This window comes from Nerophis ophidion, linkage group LG24, assembly GCF_033978795.1.
Source record: "Nerophis ophidion isolate RoL-2023_Sa linkage group LG24, RoL_Noph_v1.0, whole genome shotgun sequence".
Taxonomy (NCBI): Eukaryota; Metazoa; Chordata; class Actinopteri; order Syngnathiformes; family Syngnathidae; genus Nerophis; species Nerophis ophidion.
This window is the reverse complement of record NC_084634.1, coordinates 29,924,744-29,937,810: the sequence shown is the minus strand read 5'-3', so window position 1 is coordinate 29,937,810 and position 13,067 is coordinate 29,924,744. Positions and strand designations below refer to the sequence as shown.

Here is a 13,067-nt window from a genome sequence, read left to right as displayed (position 1 = left end):
GCTATGCACAGTCTCCCTGGCCGTGCCATCACATGTGAAATTGCAGGTTGTTTGTGGAGCCTGCGCGATTTGAAAGTTGTATTTTACAAAGTGCACCCTTTAAGATGTGTCCAAACTTTACTTCTTTTCTTGCTGTTACTCTCTTCGGTAAAATGGTTAAATCCAATATTCTCTTGCTCTTCTCTCACTCTGGTCCTTCTCCCTCCTGTTTGTGTTCGACTGTCTGTAACCCTTTCCCTCCCCATCACCCGCAGTGTAGTCGCGGTCACACAGACACTGCCACAGCTACACATGTTGACCGGTGCGGCTTAAAAGACAATAAAAAATAAAAAAAATAGTTCTTAATCTGGAGCTGATATGTTGTTCACTCCAATCCTGCTCTTGTTCGTGTTTGAGTATCTGTATCGATTCCCAGTTACGGGGAATTGTTACTGTACTGGTCCTGATGTGAATGGCACTCACACTTGGAGACACTTATTTCCCGGCAGATACAAGTCATGATATGGTCCAACCTCTGCTGTTTCAGTACGTTGTTGAACATGCAGCACACAACTGTAACATGCACCTCCTTTTCTAGGCTATATTGAAGCAAGATCTCCTTAACAACTAGAGATGTCCGATAATATGATAAATGCTTTAAAATGTAATATCGGAAATTATCGGTATCAGTTTCATAAAGTAAAATTTATGACTTTTTAAAACACAGCTGTCTACATGGACGTAGGGAAAAGAACAGACCGCCAATAAACCTTTAAGGCACTGCCTTTGCGTGCCGGCCCATTCACATATTATCTACGGCTTTTCACACACACAAGTGAATGCAAGGCATATTTGATCAACAGCCATACAGGTCACACTGAGGGTGGCCGTATAAACAACTTTAACACTTTTACAAATATGCGCCACACTGTGAACCCACACCAAACAAGAATGACAAACACATTTTGGGAGAAAATCTGGACCGTAACACAACAGAACAAACATTTTAGAACCCCTTACAGCACACTACAATATACACCCCCCGCTAACATCAAGCCCGCCCCCCCGAACCCTGCCCTCCTGCCCCATCTCTCGAATTTGGAGGTCTCAAGGTTGGCAAGTATGCTGAATCGTGATATCAGAGTACACGTTCTGACGCAGTTGATTTTAGCTGCGGGCATTACACTACAGGCTCTTCTCGCTCTTTGTTGTCTCTCCTTCTCACAGACAGCAAGCGCACCTTCTTACATATGTCGCATGCGTATACGACTTCGCGGAGTAGAGAGGTAGCAGCACGGGTAACGTTAGCTGTGGTGCGGGTGGTAATACGAGAGAAAGAAGGTGCAAATCTGGTAACAAATGAAGGAAGAATTAATTCACAAGAAAAAACGCAGATGTTACATCGTCTGAGGGTTGTTTCGGCAACAACAGAACAAATACCCAGAATCCCTTGCAGCACTAACTCTTCCGGGACGCTACAATATACACCCTCTCCTCACCTCAACCCAGGCCCCACAACCCTGCCCACCTCAATCTCCTCATGCTCTCTCAGGGAGAGCATGTCCCAAATTCCAAGCTGCTGTTTTGAGGCCTGTTAAAAAAAATGATGCACTTTGTGACTTCAATTATAAATATGGCAGTGCCATGTTGGCATCTTTTTCCATAACTTGAGTTGATTTATTTTGGAAAACTTTGTTACATTGTTTAATGCATCCAGCGGGGCATCACAACAAAATTAGGCATAATAATGTGTTAATTCCACGACTGTATATATCGGTATAGGTTAATATCGGTAATTAATAGGACAATATCGGGATATTGGCAAAAAAGCCGTTATCGAACATCTCAATTTTTTTAGCACACTAAGGTGTGCTCAGAGAGGGTCATTCCAGGCGCACCAAATTCATGTTGCAAAAATGTTTTCATATAAACATTAACAGAAAACGCCAACAGACACCAAAACAAATCAATCAAGTTTTGTTTAATCGGCAAATCTTTTAAATATTACGGAAGTTTGCTTGACTGGTTTGTTTTTCGTCATTTGTCTCAAGCTGCTGGTGCCTCCCAGTGTGGGGCACTTACTTCTGCCATAGATCACCTAAAAAAAGAGTCATTTCTACTTTTTACAGGCCATTTAACACATTTTGGAACAATAATATCAGGGTCCCATCGTTGCTTTAATATGACACATTGCTAAAATTGACAGTAGAATTGTTAGGAAGCAGCGTGAGACAGGGTTTGATTGATTTGAGTGTGAGAACTTGTACAAGATTATTTGGATATCTTGGATGCTCTTCACAGTACAGCGATGTTGACATCTGCTCATACAGCTGTGCTCATCTGGACACACACACACACACACACACACTTGTCTGCTTCTGGTTCACACGTTCATCCTGTCCGTTGACGAGTCTCTATTTCTATGTCGGTTCATGCTTTTTGTGCTTTTGCACCTGTTGACATGTAACTTGGCCTGAGTCCAGACTCGGATATCTGCTGTTTCATGGCGCTTATGTGTTAATATGTGAGTGTGATGGTTGCCAGGCAGGAAATGGGAACCCGCCACATGTTGAAGCTTCCTGTACTTTTTTCCCTGATATTTTATCTTCATGTAATAAATTGTGGTGGTGGACACAGGAAACATCCGTGTTTAAATACTGTCATACTCAATGGTGGGTTTAGCTGTGGGCTACAGGAGTAATTAATATTTTGTTGGTGGGCAGCACGGTGGACCAGGGGTCAGTGCATGTGACTCACAATACGAAGTTCCTGTAGTCCTGGGTTCAAATCCAGGCTCGGGAACTTTCTGTGTGGAGTTTGCATGTTCTCCCCGTGAATGCGTGGGTTCCCTCCGGGTACTCCGGCTTCCTCCCACTTCCAAAGACATGCACCTGGGGCTAGGTTGATTGGCAACACTAAATTGGCCCTAGTGTTTGGATGTGAGTGTGAATGTTGTCTGTCTATCTGTGTTGGCCCTGCGATGAGGTGGCGACTTGTCCAGGGTGTACCCCGCCTTCCGCCTGATTGTAGCTGAGATGGGCGCCAGCGCCCCCCGCGACCCTAAAAGGGAATAAGCGGTAGAAAATGGATGGATGGATGGTGGGCAGCACGGTGGACCAGGGGTCAGTGCATGTGACTCATAATACGAATGTCCTGAGTAATCCTGAGTTCAATCCCGGGCTCAAGATCTTTCTGTGTGGAGTTTGCATGTTATCCCTGTGACCGCGTGGGTTCCCTCCGGGTACTCCGGCTTCCTCCCACCTCCAAAAACATGCACCTGGGGATAGGTTGATTGGCAACACCAAATTGGCTCTAGTGCGTGAATGTGAGTGCGAATGTTGTCTGTCTGTCTGTGTTGGCCCTGTGATGAGGTGGTGACTTGTCCAGGGTGTACCCTGCCTTCCGCCCGAATGCAGCTGAGATAGGCTCCAGTACCCCCCGCGAGTCCAAAAGGGACAAGCAGTAGAAAATGGATGGATGGCTCGTTATTGGTTCATTAAATGCCTACTGAAATGAGATTTTCTTATTTAAACGGGGATAGCAGGTCCATTCTATGTGTCATACTTGATCATTTTGCGATATTGCCATATTTTTGCTGAAAGGATTTAGTAGAGAACATCGACGATAAAGTTCGCAACTTTTGGTCGCTAATAAAAAAGCCTTGCCTTTACCGGAAGTAGCAGACGATGTGCGCATGCCGTCACTGGTTGTAGAGCTCCTCACATCCTCACATTGTTTACAATCATAGCCACCAGCAGCTAGAGCGATTCGGATCGAGAAAGCGCCAGTTTCCCCATTAATTTGAGCGAGGATGAAAGATTCGTGGATGAGTTTAGTGAGAGTGAAGGACTAGAAAAGAAATACATTTTTAAAAAAAGGCGAGGACAGTGGGAGCAATTCAGATGTTATTAGACACATTTACTAGGATAATTCTGGAAAATCCCTGATCTGCTTATTGTGTTACTAGTGCTTTAGTGAGGTTATATGGTACCTGAAAGTCGTAGGGGTGTGGTCACGGGTGTGGTGACCGCCAGTGTCTCCGGTGGGAGGAGGTAATAGTCCGCAGCAGCTGCAGGAGGACGCAAGCTCCGCTCATAACCACGGCAAGAGCCAACTTATTACCACAATTTTCTCACCGAAACCTGCCGGTTGACATGTGGTCAGGAACCATGTTCGCTTGACCGCTCTGTTCCATAGTAAAGCTTCACCTTCGAGAATTTTAAACAAGGAAACACCGGCTGTGTTTGTGTGGCTAAAGGCGGCCACAATACACCGCTTCCCACCTCCATCTTTCTACTTTGACGTCTCCATTATTGATTGAACAAATTGCAAAAGATTCAGCAACGCAGATGTCCAGAATTCTGTGTAATTATGCGATTAAAGCAGACTACTTATAGCTTGGATCGGGCTGGAAAAAAATGTCCGCTATAACCCGAGACGTCAAACACACGCGTCATCATACCACGAAGTTTTCAACAGGACGCTTCGCGGGAAATTTAAAATTGCAATTTAGTAAACTAAAAAGGCCGTATTGGTATGTGTTGCAATGTTAATATTTCATCATTGATCTATAAAGTATCAGACTGCGTGGTCGGTAGTAGTGGGTTTCAGTAGGCCTTTAATCGAGTAATCAAATAAAACACACTTTAGGGAAAATAGTTGATACAACTAAGGATTTTTATTCATTATAACCTTTCTTCTTCTTAACATTGAAATTGCAATTTTTCTATAGGATCAATATAAATGACTGTGGAACCTCGATTTCTGAACTTAATTGGTCCTTGAACAGGATTTGTAAATTGAAAAGTTTGTATGGTGAAACAAGTTTCTCCATAAGAAACATTGTAAATATGAATAATGTGTTGCAGCCTCAACAAAAGTCCATATTTTAATGAATATTTCTTAGACTTTGAACACAATATGACGTGCTATACAGTACTGTATATCAAACCAACAGAACAAGGGGGTGATGAAACAACGGCCTCTTTATTGACAAGCTAAAACCACCACCACCAGCTGAACTAAATCTAAAACTTCTCAAGTGAAAATAAAATAGCAAATTTTAATCTAAAATACAGTACTCAAATATCAAAATACATGAAAGTGGGGAAACAATTATAAAAATGCATTAAAAAAAATAAAAATTCAAAAATCATCATGATATTGAATCTGGAAAAAAATGTGCACACTTATTTTTATTTTCAATACACTGTTTTATTTAAAATTCACCATAAAAACTTAATTTAACTCCATATCCTGGTACCCCAGCACTGCAAACCAAAGGGGGTTCTTGTGTCAGAGCTTGGTCCGCATTGCTGGCAGTAAGTCGGACACGTTTCCAGTGAGGGTTGGACTCCGCCAAGGTTGCCCTTTGTCACCGATTCTGTTCATAACTTTTATGGACAGAATTTCTAGGTGCAGTCAAGACATTGAGGGGTTCCGGTTTGGTGGCCACGGGATTAGGTCTCTACTTTTTGCAGACGATGTGGTCCTGTTGGCTTCATCTGGCCGGGATCTTCAGCTCTCACTGGATCGGTTCGCAGCCGAGTGTGAAGCGACCGGAATGAAAATCAGCACCTCCAAGTCCGAGTCCATGGTTCTCTCCCGGAAAAGGGTGGAGTGCCATCTCCGGGTTGGGGAAGATACCCTGCCCCAAGTGGAGGAGTTCAAGTACCTAGGAGTCTTGTTCACAAGTGGGGGAAGAGTGGATCGTGAGATCGACAGGCGGATCGGTGCGGCGTCTTCAGTAATGCGGACGTTGTACCGATCTGTTGTGGTGAAGGAGCTGAGCCGGAAGGCAAAGCTCTCAATTTACCGGTCGATCTACGTTCCCATCCTCACCTATGGTCATGAGCTTTGGGTCATGACCGAAAGGATAAGATCACGGGTACAAGCGGCCGAAATGAGTTTCCTCCGCCGGGTGGTGGGGCTCTCCCTTAGAGATAGGGTGAGAAGCTCTGTCATCCGGGAGGAACTCAAAGTAAAGCCGCTGCTCCTCCACATCGAGAGGAGCCAGATGAGGTGGTTCGGGCATCTGGTCAGGATGCCACCCGAACGCCTCCCTAGGGAGGTGTTTAGGGCACGTCCAGCTGGTAGGAGGCCACGGGGAAGACCCAGGACACGTTGGGAAGACTATGTCTCCCGGCTGGCCTGGGAACGCCTCGGGATCCCCCGGGAAGAGCTAGACGAAGTGGCTGGGGAGAGGGAAGTCTGGGCTTCCCTGCTTAGGCTGCTGCCCCCGCGACCCGACCTCGGATAAGCGGAAGAAGATGGATGGATGGATGGATGGACTAGACACACATCATTAATAAAAAAGTGTTCGATAAAACTTTCTATATGTATATAAACGTGTATATATGTATATAGATATTTGTTTGTTTATTGTGCTAACCGAGCAATGCAGGAAGTGATCACTGATCAGTCGGAGTGACACGCTAACAGCCAATTAGGTAACAATATCAACTATCAAGTGTGGTTGCGCCATCCTGTTGTCTCGCGGTTGATTCTTTGCATGGAGTGAGAAAAGATAGTAAAAATTAAGAAATTGTGGATATAACCGTAAAAGTCACCTGGACTTTATGGCACTTTTTTTTTTTTTTTTTTTGGAACAGCCCAAAGTCAGACCCAGGTGCTGGTAATCAGTAGTACCAAACCACCGTCCATCCATCCATCCATCTTCTTCCGCTTATCTGAGGTCGGGTCGCGGGGGCAGCAGCCTAAGCAGGGAAACCCAGACTTCCCTTTCCCCAGCCACTTCGTCTAGCTCTTCCCGGGGGATCCCGAGGCGTTCCCAGGCTAGCCGGGAGACGTAGTCTTCCCAACGTGTCCTGGGTCTTCCCCGTGGCCTCCTACCGGTTGGACGTGCCCGAACGCCTCCCTTCGGGTGGCATCCTGACCAGATGCCCGAACCACCTCATCTGGCTCCTCTCGATGTGGAGGAGCAGCGGCTTTACTTTGAGTTCCTCCCGGATGACAGAGCTTCTCACCCTATCTCTAAGGGAGAGCCCCGCCACACGGCGGAGGAAACTCATTTCGGCCGCTTGTACCCGTGATCTTATCCTTTCGGTCATGACCCAAAGCTCATGACCATAGGTGAGGATGGGAACGTAGATCGACCGGTAAATTGACAGCTTTGCCTTCCGGCTCAGCTCCTTCTTCACCACAACAGATCGGTACAACGTCCGCATTACTGAAGACGCTGCACCGATCCGCCTGTCGATCTCACGATCCACTCTTCCCCCACTCGTGAACAAGACTCCTAGGTACTTGAACTCCTCCACTTGGGGCAGGGTCTCCTCCCCAACCCGGAGATGGCACTCCACCCTTTTCCGGGAGAGAATCATGGACTCGGATTTGGAGGTGCTGATTCTCATTCCGGCCGCTTCACACTCGGCTGCGAACCAATCCAGTGAGAACTGAAGATCCCGGCCAGATGAAGCCAACAGGACCACATCGTCTGCAAAAAGCAGTGACCTAATCCCGCGGCCACCAAACCGGAACCCCTCAATGCCTTGACTGCGCCTAGAAATTCTGTCCTGGACTCCGCCAAGGTTGCCCAAACCACCGTAATACCTTTTAATACCACACAGCTGGAATTTCCTGGCACTAAACCTGCAGGAAATAGTTCTTCTCAGGTTTCTCTATGTTCAACATGTTCACATTTTGCTATATTTTTTTACACTTAAATATTCTTTTACTTATATTATTATTTTTGCACCTTCATTTGAAGTGGTTATTAAATGTAAATAAGATTCTGAAACATTTAACAGGTGTTTTCTATGATTGTGTTGACATTTAATTTCCTTTCTGCCTTGATATCTGAGGGGATTTTAATCAGAAGGTCCTTTTTGAATACATTTTTTTGCATACTTTTTTTCCTGTTCCTTATTTTCGATATGTTATAAATATCTAATTGAGATTGACCAACATAATGAAACTATATGGTGATACAAATTTAAGTCGTAATGCCCAGCCCGAGTTTTTGCACAGGACACTATTGAAGCTTGAACAGCTACTACCAAACAAGTGATAAACCTTCTTAATTAGTCATACACGTGTACTTTTTTGTTTTTATTTACCATATTTTTCGGACTATAAGTCGCAGTTTTTTTCAAAGTTTGGTCGGGGGTGCGACTTATACTCCGGAGCGACTTATGTGTGAAATTAACACATTACCGTAAAATATCAAATAATATTATTTATCTCATTTGCGGAAGAGACAAAGAAAATGTCAGCAATCGTCACAAACGTCAACCAGTAAGAATTTGGCGGGGGAGGGTCATGGCAGAAGTGAATTGTGGGTCATGGGATGCTAACTGCTATATGCTAGTGCCGTAGCTATTAAAATGGATCATTTCATCGTTGGCGGTAACTTATAAAAACTGAGAAGGGCTGAACAAAAATTGGACCGAAAAGGAAATCATGTACTGCAGATTACAAGCTGGACGTAGTGAAATATGCAGCAGAAAACGACAAGAGGAAGCGGCGCATACCTTTTGGAGTTGGCAGAGTTGTTTAGAAGCGACATCGTGGAAGAAGATTGCATCGGATTTATCGATTAGGAGTGACAGATTGTTTGGTAAACGTATAGCATGTTCTATATGTTATAGTTATTTGAATGACTCTTACCATAATATGTTACGTCAACATACCAGGCACCTTCTCAGTTGGTTATTTATGCGTCATATAACATACACTTATTCATCCTGTTGTTCACTATTCTTTATTTATTTTAAATTGCCTTTCAAATGTCTATTTTTGGTGTTGGATTTTATCAAATACATTTCCCCCAAAAATGTGACTTATACTCCAGTGCGACGTGTATATCTTTTTTTCCTTCTTTAGTATGTATTTTCGGCCGGTGCGACGTATACTTCGGAGCGATTTATAGTCCGAAAAATACGGTAAACATAATTAAGCAGTAGTAATAAAATATCCCGGTGGGCTTCACGGTGGAAGAAGGGTTAGTGCGTCTGCCTCACAATACGAAGGTCCTGAGTGGTCCTGGGTTCAATCCCAGGCTAGGGATCTTTCTGTGTGGAGTTTGCATGTTCTCCCCGTGACTGCGTGGGTTCCCTCCGGGTACTCCGGCTTCCTCCCACTTCCAAAGACATGCACCTGGGGATAGGTTGATTGGCAACACTAAATTGGCCCTAGTGTGTGAATGTGAGTGTGAATGTTGTCTGTCTATCTGTGTTGGCCCTGCGATGAGGTGGCGACTTGTCCAGGGTGTACGCAGCCTTCCGCCCGATTGTAGCTGAGATAGGCGCCAGCGCCCCCCGCGACCCCAAAAAGGGAATAAGCGGTAGAAAATGGATATTAAAATATCCCAATTAAATACTTTGATATTCCAACCTGGTTCAACATCCCCAACTGTATGTAATTCCTTTTGTTTTGTGTATTCCAGGATTGTTCCCAGCAGTATTGAACCTGGCTTCAATGGCGGATATAACAACCAATGCAACATGTGGTCAATCAGAACCTGAGATGTTCTGTAAGCTCGTTGAACATGTGCCAGGTCAACCTGTGAGAAACCCTCAATGTCGAATCTGCAACCTGAACAGTGTGAAACCATTTGGTAAGATAAACACACGCATATTGCGTTTTAACAGATTATCGGAAAAGCATGTGTCTGTTTACAGAGCGCCACCCCATAGAATACGCCATCGACGGGACCAACCGGTGGTGGCAAAGTCCTTCCATCAAGAATGGAATGGAGTACCACTATGTGACAATAACATTGGACTTGAAACAGGTACAACACACTTTCAACTTCTCTTGATCTCTTCAACTTAGGATAGTTCTACATCAGGGGTGTCAAACGTACGGCCCCATGGGTTGTATCAGGCCCACGGCCCGTAAGATCAGTTTGCTAAATATTAAAATAAGCTGCATTTTTTTAAATAAAAGAAACTGCTGATCTAAATGTGTCTACTGGACGTTGCAATTCGAGTGAAACCCACATCACACTGTTTAAAGATGACGTGTCAACTAAGTTTATTGGCTGCCGCTACTCCAGTCAGAGGAGGTGAAAGCAATCAGCTGCTCCTCTCGCGGTTGGTAGCAGATGGCGGCGGTATCGACGCTCATTACTTTCATTAATTTTAATTCACTCAACGGATATAATTACGAACCGGTAAAATGCAAAGACTTAAGTCTAATGGACAATCATCTTTTTAGTTAGAGTTCCATGCATAGCTTGCAATTAGTTAAATGCACAATGCGCACCCTGAACTCCATTGAAGAAATGTCTTTCTCCAATTGTTGTTTGTTCTGTTTCATTTTATGCTTAAATTTACTATGTTCAAATTTGTTAAGTTTGTAGTTATCCTTTACTTTGGCTATGGTGCATGATACCTGTTTTGTTTATATCATAATTGTAATTTTTGAATCATGATAAATGAATGTGTTGTGGCAGTTGCGGATTTCACGAATGCAGCACTTTGAGGAAACAATTGGTTGCTTTTCCAAATATTTTTAATGGTGAACTGCCAAAACAGGAAGTGCTTAAAGTTTAATGGCTTTGTAAAGCCCTGAGACAAAGTCTAAGGTCATTGTGTTTTTATGGTGTTTTTAAAACTTCACCAAATTTTTCCTCAGAATTTTCAACTAAATTGAAGTTTTTTGCCAAGATTATTTGTAATATGAACATTTTTCAGAATGTGCTTGTTTTATTTTTGACCAAAGTAAGATAAATAAAACAATCTGAAGTTGTCTTAATTTTTAAGTTTCAATGCCATGATTTTACCAATCCGGCCCTCGTGGAAAAAGATTTTCCTCCATGCGGCCCTTGAGCTAAAATGAGTTTGACACCCCCGTTCTACATTGCGACCAGACATTTTCAACAAATATAAAAATCAATGTCAAAATGTTTTTTTGACTAACACATTATTTTCTCATAGCTTACTTTATATACTGTAGAAAGTGTTCAATAAAGAAAATATCTTGTGTGGCCCAAATTTTTATTTTTACCATAATTACAAATCTTACATTTTTGCAATGTGTGACAATGTTATGTATTGAGATCAAAAAATGGGCCTTGATTGTGTGTGGATAAAACTAGGACTGGGCGATATCCATCCATCCATTTTCTACCGCTTATTCCCTTTTGGGGTCGCGGGGGGCGCTGGCGCCTATCTCAGCTACAATCGGGCGGAAGGCGGGGTACACCCTGGACAAGTCGCCACCTCATCGCAGACTGGGCGATATATCAATGTTTATTGTGATGGACACGTAATCGATGAAAAAAGTCTCAGATAAAAACGTTCGATAATGTTTTTTTTCTTCTTTGTCGGAAGATACCGGAAGTTGAGAGGTTGGTTGCATGAACAAAAAGCGCCTGCTCTCTGGTAACTGAGCAACACAGGAAGTGATCACTGATCAGTAGCAGTGACACGCTAACAGCCAATCAGATAACAGTATCTGATTGGCTGTTGTCTCACGGTTGAATCTTTGCAAGGGGTGAGAAGAGAAAGTAGAAATGAAGAAATAGTGGATGAAACAGGAAAAGTCACCTCAACAGTATGGCATTTTTTGGGGATGTTTTAAAACGGACCGTAGTCAGACCAATGTGGTCCGTAAATTATGCAAGGCGCTTTTCCCCACCAAGACCGGTCATACCACACCACCTTAGCTGTGCTCCACCTTAATAGCACAGCTCTAACTTCCTGGTAGTAAACCTGAAGAAAATGTTTCTTCTCAGGTTTCTCTTTGTTTACATTTTCAAACTTTGCACTATTTTTTTACACTTTAGTAAACTTTTTTTTTTAATTTGACAAATTCCTTATTTTTGCATCTTAATTTCAAGAGATTAAGTATGTTTTTTCTGGACCTTATTTATAGTTATAATTACAGACCCATAAAAAACACTTATACAGTGGGGCCAAAAAGTATGTAGTCAGCCACTGATTGTGCAAGTTCTCCCACTTAAAATGATGACAGAGGTCTATAATTTTCATCATAGGTACACTTCAACTGTGAGGGACAGAATGTGAAAAAAAAATCCAGGAATTCACATTGTAGGAATTTTAAAGAATGTATTTGTAAATGATGGTGGAAAATAAGTATTTGCTCAACCATTCAAAGCTCTCACTGATGGAAGGAGGTTTTGGCTAGAAATCTCACGATACATGGCCCCATTCATTCTTTCCTTAACACGGATCAATCGTCCTGTCCTCTTAGCAGAAAAACAGCCCCAAAGCATGATGTTTCCACCCCCATGCTTCACAGTAGGTTTGGTGTTCTTGGGATGCAACTCAGTATTCTTCTTCCTTCAAACATGACGAGTTGAGTTTATACCAAAAAGTTCTATTTTGGTTTCATCTGACCAAATGACATTCTCCCAATCCTCTGCTGTATCATCCATGTATCCATTTTGGTATAAACTCAACTTGTCGTGTTTGGAGGAAGAAGAATACTGAGTTGCATCGAAAGAACACCATACCTACTGTGAAGCATGGGGGTGGAAACATCATACATATATATATATATATATAGAGAGAGAGAGAGAGAGAGAGACTAATACACATACAGTCGTGGTCAAAAGTTTATACATACTTGTTGGTCACAAAAAACATTTATGAAGTTTGGTTCTTTCACAAATTTAATATGGGTCTACTATTCTTTGTGGCTGTTTTTATGCTAAGAGGACAGGACGATTGATCCGTGTTAAGGAAAGAATGAATGGGTCCATGTATCGTGACATTTTGAGCCAAAACCTCCTTCAGTCAGTGAGAGCTTTGAATGGTTGACCAAATACTTATTTTCCACCATAATTTACAAATAAATTCCTTAAAATTCCTACAATGTGAATTCCTGGATTTTTTTTCACATTCTGACCCTCACAGTTGAAGTGTACCTATGATGAAAATTACAGACCTCTGTCATCATTTTAAGTGGGAGAACTTGCACAAAATTCAGTAATGCGGACGTTGTACCGATCCGTTGTGGTGAAGAAGGAGCTGAGCCGGAAGGCAAAGCTCTCAATTTACCGGTCGATCTACGTTCCCATCCTCACCTATGGTCATGAGCTTTTGGGTCATGACCGAAAGGATAAGATCACGGGTACAAGCGGCCGAAATGAGTTTCCT

At 43.0% G+C, this 13,067-nt stretch overlaps 1 protein-coding gene across 6 annotated transcripts in view; it reads left to right on the top strand.

Annotated features, from left to right (window-relative positions):
* Positions 1-13,067, top strand: part of lama2 (laminin, alpha 2) — a 522,186-nt gene that overhangs the window by 110,228 nt on the left and 398,891 nt on the right. For all 6 annotated transcript variants that reach the window (XM_061886159.1, XM_061886158.1, XM_061886155.1 and 3 more), the window contains exons 2-3: positions 9,386-9,556; positions 9,621-9,733. In XM_061886159.1, the coding sequence (XP_061742143.1) occupies positions 9,386-9,556; positions 9,621-9,733 (284 nt within the window). The remainder of the gene's footprint in view (positions 1-9,385; positions 9,557-9,620; positions 9,734-13,067) is intronic.